Source organism: Hemicordylus capensis, chromosome 15 (assembly GCF_027244095.1).
Source record: "Hemicordylus capensis ecotype Gifberg chromosome 15, rHemCap1.1.pri, whole genome shotgun sequence".
Lineage (NCBI taxonomy): Eukaryota > Metazoa > Chordata > Lepidosauria > Squamata > Cordylidae > Hemicordylus > Hemicordylus capensis.
Window position 1 is genome coordinate 4,644,378 of NC_069671.1, and position 24,669 is coordinate 4,669,046.

Here is a 24,669-nt window from a genome sequence, read left to right on the forward strand (position 1 = left end):
GATCCATCTTATTTATTTATTATTTCTCTATGTAAACCGCCCTGAGCCATTTTTGGAAGGGTGTTATAGAAATCGAATTATTATTATTATTATTATTATTATTATTATTATTATTATTATTATTATTATTGACTGTAATAGAACTTGCAACTCTGGAGCTATTTGTTAACTTAAACAAGAGCGTACGCAACAGTAACAACGAGGGATTCTGCTGTCACAGCTCTTCTCCCAACGTGCAGAGGGAAGTGGAGGGCAAGGTGAAGGGGATGCATTAGGGCTCATTAGCAGTTCCATAAATCATAGATTGTCTGAACCAGGCCACAGCAAACTCCGAACTGGTCCGGCTTGAGGGCTTGACCTCGAGCCGAACCCCCCGCCTCGGGCTAGCTCAGGGCCGGTTCAGGGGTTCTAGAGTTGTTGTTTTTATAATTAACTTACTGCCAGGTTCGGATCGCCCTCGAACCGAACCCCCTGGGCCAGCTCAGGGCTGGTTCAGGGATTCTAGGGTTAAAAATTATTTTAAATTACTGCCAAGTTCAGCAGCCACCTCAGGGGTTGCTGCCATGGCTACAGGGAGCTCACAGGCTGTTCACCCTCCCCCCCCACTGGCCTTCTCCCAGTGTCTGAAGGGCCATTTTGGCCCACTTTTTGACCATTTCAGCCCTTTGATTATGGCAGCAGTCATTCTGGAGGCCACCACACATGCACCCTGGCCATTTGCATGGCTGGGTCATGATCATTTTCTTAAAAAACAACTCTAGAACCCACGAACCAGCTCGAATTTGAGCCAAGGCAGTCCCCTTTGTATGGGATGACAAAACCGAAAATGCTTTGTTCGGTTCGAGTCCAGTTTGGCCTCAAACCGAACTGGGCGAACCAGTTTTATGCACACTCCTATATGTAGGTCTTAGACATTCACACAATGCTTTGGATCTCCATGCAGGTGTGAATCATCATTGTGCATGCATGTTTTGAATTTTTTTTTTTAATGCAGCAATTGGATGCTCAAGCACATGGTACATTTATTCCCTGGCTAAAAGCCACATCAAATTCCCCAGAGGAAGGCACATCTTCCACAGGCATTGACCATGCATTTTAAAGTCACAGTCCTAAGGGCTAGAAACTTGATTTCTGGGTTCACTAAAGCGGATGTTTTGAAGATTCCAGTTTCAGCTACCTGTAGTAATCCATGTGTTTTTGTGCAAGGCAGTCACAGAATCATAGGGTACCACTCACCACCCTGCTTTGGAGTCCAGCAAACAGGGAAAGTCCTTTTTAAAATGCTTGCTATAGGAATGTGCAGAACGTATCGAGCTCGAAACGTTCCGACTTGATACGGGCCGTTCCGAGTGTCCCCAGTGCCATTTTGGACTCCCAGCGAGGGGCAGCAGGAAGTAACTTTAAAAATCATTACCTGGTTGCCACTCACACCTGCAAGCCCAGCAAGCAACGACACCCCACCCGGCATCTCACGCCGGCATCTGCGCATGCACAGGGGCCATTTGGAGGATCTTATGTTTCTTTATCTTATTATCTTATAAACCATTTGGAGGATCTTTGGAGGCCATTTGGAGGATCTTATGTTTCTTTATCTTATTATCTTATAAACCATTTGGAGGATCTTTGGAGGCCATTTGGAGGATCTTATGTTTCTTTATCTTATTATCTTATAAACATAAGAATCTTATGTTTCTTTTAGATTGTGAGCTCTTTGGGGACAGGGATCCATCTTATTTATTATTATTATTATTATTATTATTATTATTATTATTATTATTATTATTATTATTATTTGCTTGGTCAGCACCACCATGCAAATGTCTGCCACGTTTGCGCAGAGTTCGGAAGAGCACCATAGGTGGGGCAGCCTCAGCGTGAGATCCTGGGTGGGGTGTTATATGTTGCTGCTTGCTGGGGCTCACAGGTGTGAGCGGTAACCAGGTAATGATTTTCGCTCACCAGGTGTCCAAATTGGTGCTGGGAACACTCAAAACATTCCGAGCTTGTTCCATCAGAACTACCAGCTCGACGGGTTATTCCGAGGGAACGTTCTGGGCATTTGTGTTCCATTCCAAGCTCAGAGGCAGAACCCAAATCCCATTCCGTGCACATCCCTAGCTTGCTAGCGTAACAAGGGTCTCCAAGAGTGTAAAGGATACTTACTTGGTGTAAAAAGCTACAAACTTCAGTTCATCCAAGTCCCCCTGAATGATCACATCATCAAATCCTTCTCCATGGCCTGGGAAAAGGGGAAAGAAAGCAAAAATCTACAAGAAGATATGAGCAGCTTATGTGTATATGCAAACTAAAAAATGTGGAAGGCAATTACAATTCCTACAGTCTGTATCAACTGGCAAATTAAACCAATGTGAATATTCACACATACACAGACCTTGATTTACCATTTCTGCCTAATTTATTCTGGTTTTGCTGGCCTTGAGAAGGGGGCAAAGGCATTCAAGTCATTCCTCCATCCACTAGAGATGCAGTTCCAGCACCCTGCTGCCCCCAAATTAGGCCAATACCTGATTCACACAATCATTCCAATCTAGGTTAAAAATGAGTTACTGACATTGGCATAATTGTGTGAACCCACACCAAGGTGGGAATCTCAGATTCCTCCAGATACATTCAAGGTGAAATCACCTTGGTGTGGGTTCTTACAATTATGCCAATGTCAGTAACCCACATTTAACCCAGATTTTGAATTATTGTGCACATCAGGCAAATTTAATTTCAAGGCCAGAAAGACTAGAAACTGGACCTTTGGGTATGGGGGTGGGAGAGAAATCTAAAATTCTCAGGAAGCAGAATTCCAAGACCAAAACCTTTCTGAGGTTTTTCTGTGATTATGCAGAATTGCCACATACACTCAGCCCCGGATATGATTCATATCTAGGTTTATCCAAACCTTGGATGGGAGGAGAGTGACAGAGCTTAGTGGCTAAGCTGTTTCCCCCCCCTTCTATTTAACATATTTAAATAACATATTTATATAACATATACTGCCCAAAATGCAAGTCTTTGGGTGGTTTACAATAAAAAAAAACAAATAAAAAGGTTAAAACATTACAACATTTTAAAATCTGAAACATTAAAACTATTATCAATCTTCGAACTATTAAAACAGTGGTCCATGAAAACAAGCGTTTGAGAATCCCTGATGCAGACCACAGTGAGCAAGCTCAAGGGTGCCCAACATTAGGTCCCCAGAGGTTGTTGGACTACAGCTCCCAACATCCCTTTGGCCATGGTGGTCAGTGATGATGGCAAGCCCCACAATATCTGGGGAATCGGCATTGGGCACCCTGAGCTAGATGGCTGAAGAGCTAGATGGCTTCAGCAGAAGACAGTTCCATTGGTCAGTATTTTGCACTGCGGGAGCCTGTTTTTCCCCCAGTTTAGTTCCGTAGACCTTGACGTCATTTTAATGAAGAAGATGTATCACTGCTGGCCTGTGTCTTCCCTTACCTGCATAGCGGATGCTCTTGCCAAACATCGCTGTCCACAGGTAAGGGACGGTGCTGATTTCTGTCCCGTGAGCCAACATGTTGAGTGCAGCAATGCGTCCTGGGAAATGGAGGGAAAGCATTGATTGAGGACAACAGTTCTGGACCCAAAGTTCATCCCATACAGCTGTGTCTTCCCAAGCCAGCCAGTTGACTCTGAGTAGGTTACAAATCGGGCAGATATTTTATTTTATTTATTATTTTATTTAACACATTGTTATACCGCCCGAAACGCAAGTCCTCTGGGCGGTTTACAACAAAACAATTTTAAAAAACAACCAATAAAACGATTGAAACATTTCAACAATTAAAATTTAATACGTTAAAACTATTAAAACACAATTAAAACAGTATCAAATTAAAAGCCTGGGTGAACAAATGCATCTTGATTGCCTTTTTAAAAGTTGTAAAAGATGGGGAGGCTCTTATTTCAATAGGAAGTGTGTTCCAAAGCCTCAGGGCAGCAACGGAGAAGGCCCGTCCCTGAGTAGCCACCAGACGAGCCAGTGGCAACTGCAGACGAACCTCTCCTGATGATCTCAATGGGTGGTGGGGTTCATGACGAAGAAGAGGTTCTCATAAATACCCAGGGCCCAAGCTGTTTAGGCTGGGCCCTTTATAGGTTATAACCAAAACCTTGTATTTTGCCAGGAGACTTATTGGCAGCCAGTGTAGATCTTTTAAGATATGTCTCCCAGCACCTGCTATTTACAGGTATACTGCTCCAGGGCATGAAGGTTCCTCTATCATACATACAGCCACCAAGAGACCTTCCAGCTCAAAGAACCCTGAGATTTTACTACAAGCCCTATGGGGTGGAGCCCCGTCCAGCCTGCCTCTGTGCCAGGTTAACTAACCTGGTTATTTATATTTATTATATATTTATATTTATATATAAACTGCGGCCAACATGGCCACCTTATGACCGGAGCTAATTTTCAAAAAGCCGGGTGGGGAGGATATACCAAGACTCCCATCTCCTTGGAAGCTGAGCTGTCCTGCGTAGGAGCCCCAGAGGTATGGAGGTTAGCTGAGGCTATTTGGGGCTGAGGGGGGAAGCTCTCTGCACAACCTCAGAGGCACAGTTGTCTGGAAAACCAGTTGCAACTATGCCAGCTGGAAATGTTTTAGCCCTTTTCTCGGTGGCTTTTCCTTATGGAAGCCTCCTCTCCAGTTGACTTCAGTTGCTTCCTCAGAATTCTCCGTTTCCATGAGGCCCACAACTCCCAGCCCCACACTGTGCTGTAACTAAGCTCTACTCTACGTGTCACTGAAATGCAGGAGAAGCTCGTTAATTGCGGACTCACCATCGGAGGATTCATGTATCCGCGATCAGGTAATGAACACCCGACCTCGGTTTACATGAATACAAATTGGCATTAAAAGGATTAAAGTTGCATATCAGCAGATCGGGGATGGCCAGAAATGAACTCGGAGGTCATTTCCGGCCGCCATTTTGAGTTCAGGAGCCATTTTATGGCTCCGTTTTTTAAACAACGGGGGTCATGTGATTTTCAGCTGATTTTTGACAACCTTTATGCTTGTGGGGGGCATCCTTGGACTCCTCAAAAATAGTGGAGCATGGTAGGTTACTTTATTTGGCCCAATTTGGGGTGATTTGGGGCGGTGCGAGAACCTAACCTCCAATCTACATAGACTTTAATGCCCTGTTATGAGTGGATTAGCTATCCACAACCCCCGCCCATGGAAAAGAACCCCCATGAATAACGGGGTCCTCCTATATCACATATTATTTCCCTGCCTCAATCTCCCTCCTCTTCTTCTGTTGCCTCCCCTATACAGAATGTTAGACTGCAAGCCCCTCAGGGCAGGGACCTGCCCTGTGATGATGTAGAACAAAATAGAACAACGTGGCAATCAGCAGCTATCACTTCCCTCCACCTCCCACTTTGATCCTGGCCAAAGATATCCTCCAGGCTACAAATTCTTCAGTGCCCCTCTTCCATCTCGCCCCCTGCTTGCACAGAAGCAGCTTCTGGCTGTAAGGGGGGGATTTGTTAACAGTCCGAATGGCACCCACCGTGCATATGAGCCATTTGCCAATGAGGAATGTTCACCTTCTTGTTATTCCGCAGTGCCAGCGGAAATGCAACCGCGTCACCGGCTGCAAAAACCCCCGGCGTGTTGGTCTGCATCATCTGGAACAAAGCAGAGATCCCAGTGGTGAAGCAGGAATTCCCATTGCAAAGCGATCCATTCAATGCCATTGAGAAGGGAAGATTCGGCAGATGGGCTTGTGGACAGGGGCACACAGGCATTTTGGAAGCCCGGACTTGGAGGGTTTTGGAAAGCACCCCCCCAGTGAGGCCCCCCTCCCCCTGCAAGCCTCCCATGAGGCCCCGCTCCGTGCTTTAGGGAGGCCCCCCCATCTCCCACACTTTAGGGAGGCTCCCAAGGGGGCCCCCTCCTCCCTGAAGCCCCCCATCACGCCCCTGCCCCCATGACCGCCCACCGCTCTCTTTCCTGTGCCGCCATATGCACGGCCAAGGTGGGCGGGAGCCGAGCGGGCCTCCTCCATGCTGCCAGTGGTGGCGGCCAAGACTTGGCTGGGCTGGTGATCCTCGTTGGGCCTGCTGGAGGCCCAAGCACAAGAGTGCCGTTCCCGCGCACCTGCGAAGTGTGAGTTTTGGGCGCCCATGTCGTCACGGGTTTGTGAAACCTGAAACTCACGTTGCATAGGTATGCTCGCATCCCACCAGCTACTGCACCTCCTGCCGCCACCGTGGGGGAGACCGAGGCCTGCTCGGCTCACCCCCCACCCCCTGGCCACACACATGGCAGCGGCAAAAATGGGCAGGAGCGGCACGGTGGAGCAGCGGCGCTCATGGGCAGTGGTGGGCGCGGGGTGGTAGCAGGAGGGTCCCCCAGGACATTTGGAGGACCCCCTGGACTCAGGAGGCCACGATTAGGGCCCCAAGGTCCAGGGGTAAGAGCACCTCTGCTTGTGGATTAGGACACAACTGTTCATGAGTCCAGGAAGGAATCTTGGCTTGGTGGGCACGAATGGCAGGGTCTTTCCAGTGGCAGCACCACATCTCCGCAACTCTCTCCAGGGAGATACTTTTTATAAGTCTACTATTAAACCGTACATACTCGGCCCATTCACACAACCATCAAATAAAGGGTAGGAAGGATGCTATAGCGTCCCTGGAAGATCCCTGTTTGGCCTCAGTTTGAAGACCTCCAGCAAAGACAAACCCACCACAGCATGAGGCAGACTGTTCCACTGTCAAGCAGCTCTTACCGTGAGGAAATCCTTCCTCGTGTCTTGCCTGAATCAGCTTCCTTGCCATTTCAACCCATCGGTTCAAGTTCCACCCTCAGGAGCAACAGCGAACAAGCCCGCTCCTCCCTCTGTTTGACAGCCCTTCCGGTATTTTAAGGGGGTGGGTGATGCAGGATGACAGGAGAGGGTGTGGGGTGTTTGGGGTCAGGCCTGAGCAAGGTGGCATTGACCCTTGCTAACTGAGGTGACCCCTGCTAACTGAGTAAAGAGGCACCTTTTAAAAGCGGCGATTCTCTTTTTTGAGGGAGGAGAGCTGGTCTTGAGGTAGCAGTCATGACTTGTCCCCTTAGCTAAGCAGGGTCCGCCCTGGTTGCTTTTGAATGGGAGACCACATGTGAGCACTGTAAGATATCCCCCTTAAGGGATGGAGCTGCTCTGGAAAGAGCAGAAGGTTCCAGCTTGCCTCCCCGTCATCTCCAAGATACGGCTGAGAGAGATTCCTGCCTGCAACCATGGAGAAGCCGCTGCCAGTCTGGGTAGACAATACTGAGCTAGATGGACCAAGAGTCTGACTTGGTATATGGCTGCTTCCTCTGTTCCTATGAGCTCCAACAGCCCTCCCACCCACGAGCGTACCTTATTTACCACTATGAAGCCCTTGGAATCCACATTAATGCCATTCTGCTTCAAGAAGCCCGTCGCTGGTGTGGCACCTGCCCGGAAATTAGAAGAAATACATTCAGTGGGAGGGGCTAACTCACTAAGCAAAGGTCCTCAGTCTTCGGTCCCCCAAGACTGTTGGACTCTAACTCCCCTTGTCCCGTCAGACTACAGCTCCCACCACCCCTGCTTTTGGTCACTGTGGCCGGGGATGATGGGAGTTGTAGTCCGACAGCATCTGGGGACCCACACTTGAGAGCCCCACCTACCTACCCCAGGAAGTCTTTGCCCCTGCCTTTCTGAGCCATTTGAAGTTGGCCAACTTCAACATACTCCCCATCATTTAGGGGGTGACTTGTAGAAGACATTCTGTGAACACATCCAGATGGGGGGGCGGGGGGGACCACATCCGAATGGCCACATCCTGCCTGAATTTCCACATCTTGCCTGAATTTGCCTGAATTTGCCTGAATTTCTCAGGTTTACACCCTGAGCCGAATTGGGTAGGGCGGTATAAAAATTCAATCAATCAATCAATAGATTGGCCATTGTGTGAAGAAGGACAGCCACATACCTATGCCTACGACACAGACGTCCGCACGGAGGACTTTCCCACTCTTCAGTACCACCTCCTTTAGCTTTAAGAGGGAGAAAGGAAAAAGCAATAAGCCAAAGAACAAGCATCGTCCTATCACCACCTCTGAGCAAGACCCCACAACCTTCGTGGAGGACGCTGCTTTGCCCAGAGATCTTGGCGCAAACGCTACCTTGCCCTCCTGTTCCCGCAGCTCCGAGACTTCAGTCTGCATGTAGAATTTCACCCGGCTGTTTTCAAACAGCTGTGCAGAGAAGAAAAGAAAGGGAGAAGGAAGTTGATTCGGTGGCAACTGGCCTAAGGAGAACATTCAAGGAATTGTCAATCAAAAGAGGAGTCAACCCCTTTCCCCCTCCCGGTTGGTCTTTGGAGCCCCCAAGATCTCTCTCACAAAGCCGCCATTACCTTCATAATAGCGCGTCCAACCCTCTCCCCAAAGAACTTCTTGAAAGGGACCTCTTCCAGCTCCACCACAGAGACCGAATGGGCCTTCTCAGTCAAGTAGGCCGCCACCTCCATCCCTAGAAAAATTCATTTCGTGCACATCTCTACTCCAAGGTTACGGGCAGGAGTCCCTTCCAGCCCTATCTTGGAGATGCTGCCAGAGAGGGAACTTAGAACCTTCTGCACGCAAGCAGGCAGGTGCTCATCCCGGAGCGGCCCCCTCCCCTGAGGGGAATATCTTACACTGCTCCCATGTGGGCTCCCATTCAGCAAGTCCCACTTTAGGAAACCACTCATTGGCCTCTCCTTGTAGCAGGAAATACAAAAGGCTTCCAGGCTGCCTCAATCTCAAGGTCTTCTTGTGTTCGTGATGGTTTGCCTGGTGAAATCCTTCACTCTCCCTGACTCCTGCCTTCTGTCTGACCTTCTCATTCCTGATGACTATCCAGTTTGACCTTTGGCATGTTCTAGGTTCCTGGCTTTTGTCTTACTGTCTGGCTCCTGATGACTCCTAAACTCTGATTCTTGGCCCCTTGACGCCTAATTGACCAACCCATCCCATCCCTTGATTGTCTACCTGGTGTGACCCCTGCTGTGCTCCTCGTTTCTCCCAGTCCTGGCTTTCGACTGGTGCACCCTGCCCACAGCTCAGCTTTCTGACAGTCAGGCACGCTTACCCAGGAAAGAGGCTCCCACAATGACCACATTCTTGCTAGTAGCCAGCTTCACCACGCGGTTGGCATCTTCCACCATCCGGATATTGAAAACGTTTTCCACGTCTTTGCCTTTACAGCTGAGGGGTTTGGGCCTGAGAAGAGATGAGTGCCAAGAAAGACAAGAGCTGAGATGGGATTTCTGGAAATCTGGTAGATCTTTCCATTCACAATGTGGATGGTTTTTGGCATTCCGTTTGACAATAAAATCCAAACTGTGTGGCTGTTGTGACTGGATGAAAGCATGAATAGAGTCAACGTAAAATGTAACGCATTCAATGACAAGTGATCGATTGCAGAGATCAACAGACTGTGTGGGCCCTACATTCTTTTTACTAAAGGAACAAGGTGCAAAGTTGTAGTGGGGAGGAGCCAGATGCAAAAGGGGGCTCCGAAGGTGGAGCCAGATACCCTCTCCGCCCCATGAGCCACACCCTGGGATAATATACAAGCAGAAATCAACATCCCCGTGACTATAGGTCAGGAATTCTAATACACGGCTGCTAAATTGGCTAGCAGAGTTGCATGGGCACCTGTTTCAGATGCAAGGGACCCAGAGGCTGCAAAAGAAGGGCTGAGTAGAAGACAAGCCACGAAAGAGACCACTCAGGGGTTCACCAAGAGACCCCAATCTACCTTCTGCCCGCCTTCCATCTATCGGATGCTGTCCAAGATGGACGGCTTCTGCAAGTCAGCTGTCAAATACTAGGGGTGTGCACGGAATCGGTTTTGCCGGTTCGAAATTGAACTAGATTCGACCCGGCTCGGTTCCGGTCAAACCAGACCCAGTCTGGTTCAACTGCCAGACCGGTTTGAACCAGTTAACGGGCCGGTTTGGGGGTCTACGGGTCAAAGGGAATCCAGTGAGGATTCCCTTTACAGGAAAGTGGCAGGGGGCTAGAGAGGGGGCGGGAGAGGAGTCAGGGGTACGTAACTCAATTTTTGGTGGCAGTGGGGGCAGCAGAGGCTCCCACCACTCCCGCTGGCCTCCTCTAGAGTAGCTGGGCCAGCAGCGGCTCAGTTCAGGCCTCCTCTGGCCCATTCTTGTGATGGTCCAGAGAAGGCCCAGGATGGCCCAAGCTGCTCTGGCGAAGGCCAGTAGGGATAGGGGGAAGCCAATGCCGCTGTGTCTGCTGCTGCCAAAATTTGACTTAACTCCCGCCCTGACTCCCCTCCCGCCCCCTCTCTAGCCCCAGGGAAGCCCCCCCTGCCCCTTTACTGATAAAAGGGAATCCTCACCAGATTCCCGTTTACCAGTAGAACCCCGAACTGGTTTGAACCAGGCCTGATCCAGTTCGAACATGGATCGGCTGAACTGGGCTGGTTCAATTCAAACTGTGGTTTGAATTTTAGCCGGCTCCCACGTCCCTAACAAATACTGACTCCTGCATATGTCAAATAGCTTCCTCAGGTTTGCCTGGTCACTGTGTGGTCTAAAAATGCCGCAACCCAGCAAACAGATTGAATGCTGAGATTGAAATCTGCACGCCGTATCACAGATTTGCATTGTCCTGATTCCTATTCTGCCCATTTCACAGATGGGTAGCTTGACTTGCCCAAAACCAGGTAGCAGTTTTGGGGTTTGTTTGTTTTAATTTGAACCCAGGTTTCTCCAGCCTGGTCCAACAACTGTAATTTGAATTTGAATTTATGTTTGTTGTTAAAATGTCTTAGTTCATTTTATTGTTTCAAACTGCGTAGAGACTTTGATAGTGGGATGTATACAAATGTTAAATCAAAGAAAAAGAAAGAAAGAAAGAAAGGAAGGAAGGAAGGAAGGAAGGAAGGAAGGAAGGAAGGAAGGAAGGAAGGAAAACCCCTGCTAACTTGGCAAAGAGGCACCTTTTAACATGGTGATTCTCTTTATTTATCAGGGAGAGAGTAACTGGCCCAATCCACCCCCAGCACAGCATGGTGTGTATCTTATGTTTCTTTTTAGATTGGGAGTCTTTGGGGACAGTGGACCATATTATTTATTTATTATTTCTCTATGTAAACCGCCCTGAGCCATTTTTGGAAGGGCAGTATAGAAATCGAATAAATAAATGTATGTATGAATGAATAACATAACATAACATAACATAACATAACATAACATAACATAACATAACATAGCGAGCCGCTGGATTATACTGACTACATTATAGCTGCTGACGGTGCTTGTGGAACTATGATCAAGTTACCTACATTTCTTCTGCTTCAAGTTATCAAATTGTTATTATTCTTCTATCATCAGCCGAAACCAGACTGAAATATGGGTTGCAGCCAGGAACATGGTCTGGTTTGGATGTGGGCAAAGCAACTACACAACCTTTTCTGCACACACAAGTTCTGATTTTTCAAAGCAAGTAGACCATGTATCAGTTTCCTGCATTCCATTACTGGTTTCTATTTTGTTGTGTAATGCAGGTATTTTCAGACTTGGGTTCCTAGAAGTTATTGGACCACAATTCCCAGTCACCCTGGGAGCTATAGTGCAACAACATCTAGGGACACAAGGCTGAAAATCGCTGGTTTACTGTACTTCCATTTAGAAACTGCTTTATTGCTAGTAATAAATAAATAAAAATTGCTTTGCAAAGCAGAATCCACTCTGGTTTGCATTTGAATGGGAGACTCCATGTGTGAGCACTGTAAGATCTTCCCCTTAGGGGATGGGGCCGCTCTGGGATGAGCATCTAGGTTCCCAGTTCCCTCCCTGGCAGCATCTCCAAGATAGGGCAGAGAGAGACTCCTGCCTGCAACCTTGGAGAAGCCGCTGCCAGTCTGTGTAGACAATACTAAGCTAGATGGACCAAGGGTCTGACTTGGTATAAGGCAGCTTCCTATATCCCTATGTTCCTAACAGGTCATTGTGTTCCCGGTCACACAATGTCATGGCAATGCGGAGGTAATACCTTCCCATGTGCCTCTCACTGCAAACTACAGACCTGCTTTGGGGGCAGAGAAAAACCTTCTGCTTGCCACTTACGTGCTTCCAGTTGCCAGCAGCAGTTTGTTATACTCCATCTTAAACCCATCCTTGAACACAGCTGTCTTGTTCTTGACGTCCACGGCCACAACCTGAAAGGGGGTCTCGGGTTCATGAACGGGAACGGCCAAAGGAATGCCCACAAAGTCCTCCTCGAAGGGCCAAACACCAGGATATCGCAAAAGCATGGTAGCTGCCAGACCTCCCTCTAAGGTCCATGCGTGTGCACCAACCCAGTTACTCATGCCTTAGTCATGTCACGGCTAGATTACTGTAACGCGTTCTACGTTGGGCTGCCCTTGAAGAATATCCGGAAACTGCAGCTTGTACAAAATGCGGCAGCTAGGGTTCTATCTGGAGCTGCCCGGTGTGATCACATCACACCTATTTTGAAAGAGCTGCACTGGTTACCAGTGTGTTTCCGGGTCCAATTCAAGGTGCTGGTTTTGATCTTTAAAGCCCTTTGACCTTTAAAGCACAATAAGAACAATTAAAACAAGTTAACGGTCAAAATCAAACTATACCAGAGGCTGTCCTTCCACGAGGCAAGGTGAGGCATTCACCTCTAGCAGCAGATTCTTGGAATGCCAGCAGGGTTCCCCCCCCCCAGCCACCTCACCTGCCTCCCACTGCCACCACCCACCCCACCACTCCACCATAGGAACAGTTCTTTACCACCCTCTCCTCCTCTTTCTCACCGCCACCACCACAAACCCAAACACCACACACACACGTTTACCTGCATTTCCGTCAGGACCTCAATGTCGTACGTACGAAAGAATTCTTTGGGGCGCAAAGCAATCTGGTCCGGATGGGAATCCATCGACTGAAATGAGAAGCCATTTTGCACACTGAAGGCCTCAAGAGCTCTTTATACATTCCCAGAGACTCTCCGTGGAGACAGAAAGAGTTGCGGCGTTCTAGGTCCCATTTTTACCTCCACTGGAAAGTTCTCAGCTGAAAACATTCAGATGTGGGGAGGCAAAAAGGAGGCCAAATCTACTCCCTTCAGCCTTCCCTTTTTCACTGCCCCAGCTCTGTCACAAAGCAGGCGCATTCCTAGCATCAGGACCATCACCCACCCACCCCGCCAGAAGCACCCACTAGAGCAATGCTATGGAATCACAGGACATCATTGAACACAGCTGTCTTGATTCCATCATCTATGGAATCACAGGACATCATCACATGAGACCTTCTGAGAGAAAAGAAAATGGTGGCCACCAGACCATGATCACTGGAAGGATTGCTGTGGCCACCAGTGAGTTTCAACCCACTGGCACAAGAAACATTGCCCTCTGCCCCCCAAAACTGCACCCTCCAGTTTTTATCATGGCAGCTGATCTGAAAATGGAAGAGGCATTTGTAGACCACACTAACCCTAACCTAGATTGTTGGGCATGAGCAAAGTTGTGTGCTTCCCAAGGGACTCCTACACAGCCCCCAAGAGGTAGGTTGCATGGAAACTTGAAGAGGCTACAGGATATCTTCCACAGAGTCACTTCAAAAGCAGCTAGTCAGCCAAATTCTTTGTTCAACGTGATGCTCCAGTTTAAGAGAGAGTCAGACTGGCAAACTGTATGCCTTGCTTCAGCACAGTGGCAGAGGCTGCTTTGGGAGAACAGAAAACACAGTGGACTGTACAAACCTTACTTAGCTTGGGCCGGTCATAGGGCAGATTTCTATCCATCGTGCACATCACAATTCGGTCCGAGAAACCTTCCTGCCGTAGCGTTTCAGCACAGACCAGTCCAGCAGGACCTGCAGAAGATGCTTATTGATGGGATTGCTTTTCAGTTATTTTTGCCTATTTGCCTTTTTATTTTCTCCTACCTTTTTATTTTCAGCTACCTTTTTATTTTTGCCTATTTGCCATTTTATTATTTTCCCCTCACCTATTTGCCTTTTTATTTTCACCTCCCTTTTTATTTTTGCCTATTAGCCTTTTAATTTTCACCTACCTTTTTATTTTCAGCTTTCCCCCACCAATTTGCCTTTTTATTCTTTTTTCCTGCCTATTCACTTATTTATTTATTTTTGCCTACCTTTTTATTTTCGCCTATTTGCCTTTTTATCCTCACTGTTTTGCCTTTTTGTTTTTATCGATTCACCTTTTTCCCCTCCGCCTATTTGCCTTTTTATTTTTGCCTACCTTTTTCTTTCTGCCTATTCACCATTTTATTCTCCCCCCCCACCTATTTGCCTTTTTATTTTTGCCTACCTTTTAATTTCCACCCACCTTTTCATTTTCACCTATTCGCCTTTTTATTCTTCTGTTTTTCGCCTATTCACCTTTTTTCTTTTTGCCTACCTTTTTATCTTCGCCTTTTTATTTTCACCTATTTTTTATTTTCACTTTCCCACCTATTATAGATGGCATTGCTTTTCACTTTTTCTAAGTCACCAACACTGCAAAGTTGCTCCATTTTGGATCCCTCGAACAGCCACGGCTTCCCCCATAGAATCCTGGGAACTGTGGTTTGGTGAGGATGCCGAGGATTCTCTGTTTGAGATCCCCGAGGCCTCCCTCAGAGAACTACAGTCCCCAGGATTCCCTGTTAGCCTATTCATCTATTTAAGCAGAGTAGTGTAGATATGTCCTTGAAAACTTCAATTGAGCCAGGCTGGGCCACCATCCAGGATGTGGCTCACCAAATCCTTTAATGTGCATGAGGCAAGCCCCTTGGAGTGAGGGACACAATGAGAAACATGACCATTCATAGATGAGTGAAGCAGCATCGACGTCTTTTGGGATGTGGCTCGTCGTACCTGCCCCGATGATGAGGACATTTGTGCTGCTGATGCTGTAGTTGCTCAGGGAGATGCACTTGGCCATCACCTTGGTCCGTCGCTGTGACTGAAGAACCTGGAGGCCAGGAAGGAGACGGCATCAGCCTTCGCTCAGAGACGCCGCTGCACTGCCCACTCACATGTTGGCCTCTGGGGTAGAAAGGCCAAGCAGCACACACCCCTCCCATAATGAACGCAGGTACCCCAAATGCGACGCCTGAGGTGTTCACATCTCTTTGCCCCAGTGGCATAGCCATGACGGGGTGGGGTGATGCAACAGAGCCAGGGCGGTGGGTCTCCAGGGCCGGCCTGCTGCCCCCTCCAGCCTGAGCTCACTGCTGACCCCCCCTTCCGAGTGAGGACAGGCGGACGCTTTAAGATAGGCTTCTTCTCGTGGGGACGTCATCGGTGCCAGGAAGGGCAGAAGGCAAGGGGTGGCCAGGGCGTGGCAGGGGAGGGGAGGGGAGGCAGCCAAGGTGGGCCCCATCCTCAACTCCCACCTCCGGGCTGCCAACAACCTCGCCTTATGTCCCTGCTTGACCTCGTGGGTCAAGGCTGCCACAGGGCTGGTTTCCTTGAAGGCCCAGCATTGGGGAAGGCCATTCTGCTCCTGCCACTACGGCAACTATTTATGTGCCACTTTTCAGCAAAAGGTTCCCCGAGTGGTTTGCGATCCAAAGAGAAATAATAAATAAATGAGATGCTTCCCTGCCCTCAAAGGGCTCGCAAGCCCAAAAAGAAACACAAGACACCAGCAACAGCCACTGGAGGGATGCCGTGCTGGGGCTGGATGAAGACAATGGCTCTCCTCTTGCTCATCACTTCTAAAAGGTGCCTCTTTGCCCTGGGCTTTTTCTTCGGGATCGTGCTTCCGAGTAAAGACCCATGTCACCTGAAGGATGGTTCAAAAGCACCCTCTCCACACTCAGTACATACATGCATTTTTGTCTGCAAGGGCACGTTTTCAAAACTGGTTTCTGTGAGTTTCCAGTGGGGCCAGTTTGAATCAGGCAGAAAGGGGCTGTGGAGTAGGCAGCACCTGTTGGCTAGTACCTGTGCCATCACCAACACACCTACCTTCTCCCCACTCCGACTCCAAAAATCCTTGGAACAGTTCTCAATTTATGATTTTCCCTCCCTTTGTTTTGGTTTTTAGTAAGGTAAATGCCTCAACACATTATGTGAGAGAGGGAGAAAAAGACAACATGTGCATTTCTGCTGGCCTTCCTGTTTGTGAAAGCGCAAAGGGTGATGCTTCATTGTACCTCGTGGAGACTCCCGCTCTAAGTGGTTGTCCAAGTCAATAGGAAAACTTCAGACAGTCGGACTCTCTTATGAATCTTTAATTGCTGTGGGGTTTGATCAAGCCAACAGAACTCTAGAACAACATCTTCTAGATATCAATTCTCAAGAAGAGAGAAGTAAACTCCCTAACTGCATTAAGAATTGCATTAACCCCTGCTAACTGGGCAAAGAGGCACCTTTTAATGTGGTGATTCTTTTTATTTAGCAGGGGGAGAGCAACTGGCCCTATCCAACCCCAGCACAGGACCTCCAGTGACTGATGCTGCTAGCGTCTATCTTATGTTTATTTTTAGATTGTGAGCCCTTTGGGGAGAGGGATCCATCTTATTTATTTATTATTTCTCTGAGTCATTTTTGGAAGGGTGGTATAGAAATCGAATGAATGAAGGAAGGAAGGAATGAAGGATTTTAGCTGCGGCAAGTTATTTTTATAATTTGAAATGTCCAACCCATCGGAGAGCACATTATAATGTTTTCCCATCAGCTTGGCTGGAGGGGAGATATAAAAAGATACCCTATCACCTGAGCAGATCTTCTTGTGGATCAGATGAGGTTGAAAATTTGGCTCATATTTTGCTTCATTGTAAATTTTATCGCACTCCCCGTAGCAAACTGATTTGACCCCTTTTAGAGAACTTACAGGGAAGACCAATGGGTTTTTATGTAACCTATCTCCTTGCAGATAAGACTGTATTTGTTACTTCTTGTGTTGCTAAATTTTGTGCCATTGCATACAAGATTTGTCAAGCAATGGCAGAGCCCCGCCCCCATCAGTTCGGTAAAGATATGCCCCTGTTTTGGGTAAACGTCCTCTGCCTAAATGTAAATGTGATCTCTTACAGACTGTACCAATTGCATTGAACGTTAACTTGGTACTATAATGCTGAAATCTGGTCAAGTATCTGGTCAAGTACCATAAAAATAGCCACCTAATGGCACAACAGGGAAGTAACTTGTCTAGTGAGCAAGAGGTTGCCGGTTCGAATCCCTGCTGGTATGAAACACCTATATTGGGCAGCAGCGTTATAAGAAGGTGCTGAAAGGGAAGAGAGCTGGTCTTGTGGTTGCAAGCATGGCTTGTCCCCTTAGCTAAGCAGGGTTCACCCTGGCTGCATATGAATGGGAGACTTGATGTGTGGGCACTGGAAGATATTCCCCTCAGGGGATAATGGGGCCACTCTGGGAAGAGCAGAAGGTTTCAAGTTCCCTCCCTGGCTTCTCCAAGATAGGGCTGAGAGAGATTCCTACCTGCAACCTTGGAGAAGCCGTTGCCAGTCTGTGAAGACAATACTGAGCTAGATGGACCAAGGGTCTGACTCAGTATATGGCAGCTTCCTATGTTCCTATGAAAGGCATCATCTCATACGGTGCAGGAGATGGCAATGATCAACCCTTCCTGTATTCTACCAAAGAAAACCGCATGGCTCTGTGGCCACCCAGAGTCAACAGCGACTCGACAGCACAACTTTACCGTAACCGTAAAAATAAAATAATAATAAAACGTGGAGACTTGTGCTTCTTAGCCACACTAGGAGTCACAAATTCCAGACAACTTGCTCCAGATTGCCTGGAGTTGATGGTTCCCACTACGGACAAGATCCTCCAAGGCCATTTGGCACATCAGAAACACAAGGCACCAGAGCTTCTGCTTTCACTAGTTCCTACAGTAAAATGAACCAGCGGTTCATAAGGGACGAGAGGGGCAGAGAGTGGATCAACGGGTACCAGTAGATCTACCCTCAGCCATTGTGGCTGGGGATACTAGAATAGCAATAGCAATAGCACTTACATTTATATACCGCTCTATAGCAGGAGCTCTCTAAGCGGTTTACAATGATTTAGCATATTAGCATAGCATAGCATAGAAGCTGAAGTCCAACAACATCTGGGATCCAAAGGCTGAGGACCCCAATATAAGCCTACACACTCCTACTTAGAAGCAAGTCCCATTGGACTCAGTGGGGTTGACTTCTGTGTAAACATGCTTAGGTTTATGGAGTAAGGTTCCCAGCATCTTGCTTAAGATCCCAACTCACCTGTTTGCTTGCTCGGATGTATACCTTCTCCTTCTCGATTTTCACCTAGGATTAGAAATTGGCTTCGTAAGAAGCTTGACATTTTATGGTTTTGTCTTTCCTCTTCTAAAAATGAATAATGAGTTTCAAAGAACACTCCCATGGGGGGAATTAAGTGGCCCAGAGGTGCTTCGGTCTGGACACAAGAATACATTGGGGGGCCCTATGAGTACAACACAAGACAAGTGGCTTCTGAGCAGGGAGTGGAATGGGTTGGACAGAGAGCAATGTTTTTCTCTCACACACAACACTAGAAACGGGTCATCCCTTGAAACTGAAGGCCGGGAAATTTAGGGCCGACAAGAGGAGGTACTTTTTCACACCACACAAAATTAATCTATGGAACTCTCTGCCATGGTGATGGGCCACCAGCTTGGGTGGCTTTAAGTGGGGCTTAGACAAATTCATGGGGGACGGGGCAATGAATGGCTACTAATTTGGATGGCTAGAGGTTCTCTCCAGGCTCAAAGGCAAGATGCCTCTGAATCCCAGTTGCAAGGGAGGCACAGCAGGGAAAGGGGCACACCCTCATCTCTTCCCTGAGGGTTTCCCAGATTCATCTGGTGCGCCACTGCGGGAAACGACGATGAACTAGATGGTCCTTGGGTCTGATTCAGCAGGGTTCTTCTTGTGTCCTTATGTTATGCAGATTCTGCAGGAGAGAATGCTCTGTTTGTGTGCCCCACATCTTCTGGGTTAACGGAAGCCCAATGGGGGCACGGATCCCAAAGCTCACCCTCCAAAAAAAACCAAAACCCTGCAGGTGCCACTAGAGAGGAGACGTTGGAGACTCCCACGGCACGTACAGCCAGGAATATGATCCTGCTGAGGTTTTCTCAATACATCCATGGGCACTGGAAACTTTACCTGGAACTTGGGCAAGCTATCCAAGCCGGGAAAGTCTTCAATATCGCCGGTGCCAATGTTAAAGCAAGCCCCATGCCAGGGGCAGCGGAGGCGGCCCTTGGACAAAACCCCTGCAGAGAGGAGGTTGGAAAAGCCAATCATTCCAAAAGGAATACGAGAAACTTCCAATGGAAAGAAACCAACAGGTTTAAAGGGTATCCCAGACTCAAAATGCATTGGGATCTACTCTTTAATAAGCTCTATTGCACTAGTTCTGTTTCCTCCCTTCATACCAGATTCTCCCCAAACTCTGCAGAATAGGGGTTCTCAAGCTTGGGCCCCCCAATGCTGTGGATTATTTATTTATTTATTCATTTGACGTATATACCGCCCTTCCAAAAATGGCTCAGGGCGGTTTACATCAAAACAAAAAACAAATTAAAATCAATTAACAATTATAATCTTATCTAAACTAAACAATTAAAACCATTTAAGCATTAAAATCATCAACATTAACGTCATTTAAAACCAATGTTAAAAATGTAAAATCATAACTCTAATTAAAAGCCTGGGTGAATAAATGTGTCTTCAGTGCAACTACAACTCCAATCATCCACTGCCTTTGTCCATAGTGGCTAGAGGTGATGGGAGTTGTAGTCCGACGACTTCTAGGGACCCAGGCTTCAGAACCCCTGCCTGAGAGTTATTCCTGCAGGTATACAAAACGTTTATCGAACGCCATACCCTCTTCTAGAGAGGACCAACTGACCTTTGACTAATGGAGCACCATAGTGAGGACACTTGTGGCCCATAGCATAAAATTCTCCATTTTCCTTCACCAGCAGGGCCTTGCCACAGCCCAAATCTACTTCTCGCATCCTAGAGAGATAGAGACAATTTTAAAAAATGAAATAAAAATCTAGCTTTAATATGTTCTCATATAAATATGTTCTTATATTAAGGTAAGCCACAACTCTCCAAAATTACTGAACACATGAAGCTGCTTTCTGCTGTGTCAGACCCTTGATCCATCTGGCTCAGTATTGTCAACCCTAACTGGCAGCGGCACTCCAGATTTTCAGGCAGGGGTCTTTCCCAGATGCCTGGGACCTTCTGCACGTGAACTAGGGGCTCTGTCCTTAAGCTATGAGCTCTAGGGATGTGTGAAACGTTTCAGGTACAGAACGATCTGTACCCGAAACTACCCATTTTGGGTGATTCGTTGCCAAAACGAATCACCCTTTTGCCCTCCCAAAATGTTTTGGAGTCGAAACGAATCACCCCCATTCTGGCTCTGAATTATTTGGAGTTTCAGCCTTCCATTTTGTGGCCGATAAAGAGCTTCTTCTTCCTCCTCCATTTTGAGTTCTGACGTCTATTTGAATTTCCCACCTTTTTGCCTCCCTTTGACTTCAATGCAAAAAGGTCTGATCTGACGTCTACTTGAATTTCGGGTCCCAGGGCCAAAAGAGGGGGGTGGGGTGGTAGTGCCTAATGGGTGGAGGCTACTTCCCAAATTGCAAAGGGCTGGTTTTTGGTGAATTGTTGAAGTTTATGCGTCTTTAAGGTTTCCCCCCATAAGGTATAATGGAGGTGTATCGCTTCACATCAGGGGGAAAGCGGTGGCCTAGAGCAGTGTGGGGTTTCTGGTAGTGCCCAAGGGGGGCAAGGAAGTTACCAGAATTTTTTCAAAGGATTTGGGCAGAGGGCTGATTCTTGGTGATTTGTTGAAGTTTACGCATCTTTAAGGTTTTTCCTCATAAGGTATAATGGAGGTTTCAGCAGCCCCATAAGTGCACTTGGGGGGTGATGGGGTGGCCCAGAGTGAGTGGTAGTGTAGTGCACATAGGGTGCCAACCACCCCCATGGGTTTCTAACCCATGGGGTACAGGGTTCTATTGTTTCTGAGGTGTTCTGAGTGTGGATTCTATGATAGCAAATGAGATTTTCAATGAGACACCATGAATCCACTCTCAGGAAACTGGTCTGTCTGCATTCCACAGGCTACATGCCTGGCCAAACCTGCACTTCTTGTTACATGACAAACAAGATTTCACAGGGAGGGACTAAGATAAGAACATTTCCAGCCATACTAAAGAGGCACCGGAGACATGGAAGGGAGATGGTGGTGGCTTCACCTATCCCATGTTCTGTTTGGATCCCTTTCTCTTTGTCCAAACGGGACCTGAAAAGGACACTCGGAATGGGCCACAGAACAATAGGAATGGGCCTGAAACACCTGACGACATCACTCCAAAAAACGGACACTAACTCCATAATGTCAGCTCCAAAAAGAGGCGCCCACGATGGTGGGTTGTGGCAAAACCTCTTGTTCTCATATCGACAGTCAATTTACTAGCAAATAATAATTAAGTGGAATAGGAGGAGTGGCCAACCTGCAGCTTTCTGGCTTTGTTGGGCTACAATTCCCATCATCCCCTGCTGCAGCGGGGGTGATGGGAGTTGTAGTCCAACAGCCAGAGAGCCTCAAGTCGGCCACCCTCTGTGCAATACGAAACACCCAACTTGGGGATGCAAAATGCCGATGTTATTGAATACTCACTGTCCGTTGTCGAGGTCTTTCACGTGGCAGACGGAGGCTTCAACCACATCCTTCAGGTTCCGGTATGGATAGATGACCATGGGGTGTTCCTCCAGCTGGTAATGCCGTGAAGTCCCGTTGGCTTTGTAGATGATGGGGCTCGCTTTCCCGTTGGGTGACATCTCCTCTTTGGCTCGCTCCTTCTCCGGCAGCACCACCTCAATCTTCACTTCAACTGCACGAGCAAACACAAATGTTCATGATTTATAGCGGACAAAATGTCCTTTGCATACATGGCTCCAGTCACTGGTGGATGATCTCTTGAGAGGTTACATCCATCTTCAGCGGAACCTCTGGAAACTTAACAAATGGGCAAAATATCCGCATGGCTGGGGGGCTTTCCTTAGAATGATTATTGGAAATTGACCAAGAAATCAAATAAACAAACAAACAAACAAATGCTCAAAAGACTTCAGACAGGAACATGCATTACAGCAACTGTGTTGCTTATCTTCCCATAATGCAAAATCTAATTATTCTCATGGGATCTTGAGGAGCAGCATTCATTAAATACAGAAGTAAGTTTCTAGCCCCTAAGATTACTAAGGAAAACCTGCACACCTATAGACAGTTTTTTCCTAAACTGGGTGAGGCTTCCAGCGGTCAAGAACAGGACTCTACAATCTGGTGTGGATAGTTTCTTTCCGATGGCCCTCAATTCCCACTTTTATTTATCCAGTCCATGAAACTGAATACTGGGAAACATCCTTTCCAAATCCAAATCTCTTTATTTCGGTCAGCGACCAGCATGAGATTAAAACAAATGTAGAAGAGAAAACAATCAAACTTCTGCTACAAACCATAAAACCAAATAAATTTTTAAAAGTCCTCCTGAACATTGATCAAGGTACTGAAAGTGGACCAACCAGAACTATTAAAAATACATAACTAAGAATAAAAGGAGACAGCAGTATTTCATACTTATGAGATTATTACATACAGATCAAAATTTAAACAGTTGCTTTCCCGACTCCTGAATCTGAGAGGGGTTGAACAATTCAGGAGCTCGGGAAAATTTTGTTGTTAGATTTACTGATGATATACTAGTGATCCCAATACCTGCATGTCCCCACCTGCGGTAGCCACACTGTAGTTGCAAAAGTTGCTCTGGCCTTAAATCCATCACCTATTTTCCTGTTATTAAGCTCTTACCCAAACGGAGGGCTGCGCTACAAAATTTAGCTACCTGGCTGGTGGTGCTGGAATTACTTCTTTCCAACAGCCTGCCAATCATCCGAGGAGAATCAAGACCTGGGTATTTAGCCATCAAAGGGTAAATGAGATAACATCCTTTCCGGATTCCAAAAGATATAAACACACACATACAAACACCTCTTGAAGGTTTTGACCGCAGCAGAAACCAGAGGCTCCTCTGGCAATAAAAGTGAAGGCAAGTGTAGAATTAGTCTCATAACCAGAACAGAAGAGATAAATAAAACTGTAGTGAACAACATATCCCAAAGATCAGAATACAGACAGATTGCAACTGTCATAGATTTCTAAGGTGGGTGTTGAGCACTTCTAGGCATTTCATATGCATTCTCTCAGACTAAGACTCTCAAACCCTAACAAGAGTGTAGAGTAAGAGTGTAGTAAGGGTGTAGTAAGAGTGTAGTAAGGGTGTCGTACAAGAGTGTAGTAAGAGTGTTGTACAAGAGTGTAGTAAGAGTGTAGTACAAGTGTGTAGTAAGTCCTTTTGTGTAGTAAGCCAGGATTATTATTATTATGAGTATGATGAATATTTACAGACCGCTTTACAAGACAAGTTCCCAAAGCAGTTTACAGAGAGAAATAAAAATAAATAAATAAAGATGGCTCCCTGTCCCCAAAGGGCTCACCATCTTAAAAAAAGGAACATAAGACAGACACCAGCAACAGCCACTGGAGAGATGCTTTGCTGGGGATGGAGAGGGCCAGTTGCTCTCCCCTTGAGAAATGTAAGAGAATCCACACTTTAGAAAGGTGCCTCTTTGCTCTGTTTGCAGAGGATGCTAACCGATATTGCAGATATTGCAGAAGGGAAGCCCCGACAAAGAGATGAGTTTCTTCCCCCTTTTGACATCCAGAACATTTGCATGATGCCTCCTCTCTTCAGCTTTCCAAGCCAATATTTTTGGCAGATTCTATGGCCTAGAATTAAGCCAAAGTATACACAGCCAAAGTGATCACCTCTTCCTTGTGTTTGCCTTCCTTCCCTCTATTGTGTCCCTTGTGTGGAACTTTAAAATGTACATTCCTCAGGGTGGAGACTTTTTCCATCTTTACATAATAACAGAGATGGACCAATGGTCTGACTCAGAATATGGCAGCTTCCTATGTTCATTCTCAAAGAACTGTGTGTTTGGAGGCAATCCAAGATTCAAGAGCCTTTGCTTCCAGCCAGATAAGAAGCTAGGGCAGAATTCCGTTTATATCACCAAGAATTCCATTTATATCACCAAGTATAAACTACGCCACTCTCCAAAAACGCTCATCCAGAGCTCATCTCCGCATGTTGCAACGACTCAGCTCACGGCCGACACGGGAATTTCGGGAAAGAAGAAGCGTTCCCATTCCGCTCGACTTTGCTGCCATGAACTTTGAACTATGTCTGTATCTGTACAGTGACTGCAGAACAAAAAACTGCCGAGAGGGAAATCTTTTGCAGTTCAGCTATTTTGAAGAGATGTGATGGGTGCTGTTATGCAAACAAAGGTCAAAATACAAATTGAGGAGAGAGAGAGAGAGAGAGCGAACGCACACATGCATCGGAGACTAATACCGAAATAAAGCCTGGATAAAATTATGCACTGCCATGTTTCAGTTGTTTTACTGATTCTATTGGACTGACCCAAGTGTTAAGGCAATGCTTTCTCCTCCTTCCTGGTCACCCAAGGATATTTTGAATTAGAAACATCTCACTCCACTTCCAG

General features: G+C 46.9%; 1 protein-coding gene across 5 annotated transcripts in view; it reads right to left on the reverse strand.

Moving 5' to 3' along the window:
- AIFM3 (apoptosis inducing factor mitochondria associated 3) overlaps window positions 1-24,669 on the reverse strand; it is a 70,396-nt gene that overhangs the window by 12,136 nt on the left and 33,591 nt on the right. For all 5 annotated transcript variants that reach the window (XM_053279956.1, XM_053279957.1, XM_053279954.1 and 2 more), the window contains exons 3-18: window positions 21,719-21,932; window positions 19,925-20,034; window positions 19,177-19,286; window positions 18,271-18,315; window positions 14,909-15,005; window positions 13,788-13,900; window positions 12,879-12,965; window positions 12,140-12,231; window positions 9,133-9,263; window positions 8,417-8,532; window positions 8,184-8,255; window positions 7,991-8,054; window positions 7,393-7,469; window positions 5,551-5,668; window positions 3,472-3,570; window positions 2,164-2,239 (exon numbers count right to left, since the gene is read on the reverse strand). In XM_053279956.1, the coding sequence (XP_053135931.1) occupies window positions 2,164-2,239; window positions 3,472-3,570; window positions 5,551-5,668; window positions 7,393-7,469; window positions 7,991-8,054; window positions 8,184-8,255; window positions 8,417-8,532; window positions 9,133-9,263; window positions 12,140-12,231; window positions 12,879-12,965; window positions 13,788-13,900; window positions 14,909-15,005; window positions 18,271-18,315; window positions 19,177-19,286; window positions 19,925-20,034; window positions 21,719-21,932 (1,621 nt within the window). The remainder of the gene's footprint in view (window positions 1-2,163; window positions 2,240-3,471; window positions 3,571-5,550; window positions 5,669-7,392; window positions 7,470-7,990; window positions 8,055-8,183; window positions 8,256-8,416; window positions 8,533-9,132; window positions 9,264-12,139; window positions 12,232-12,878; window positions 12,966-13,787; window positions 13,901-14,908; window positions 15,006-18,270; window positions 18,316-19,176; window positions 19,287-19,924; window positions 20,035-21,718; window positions 21,933-24,669) is intronic.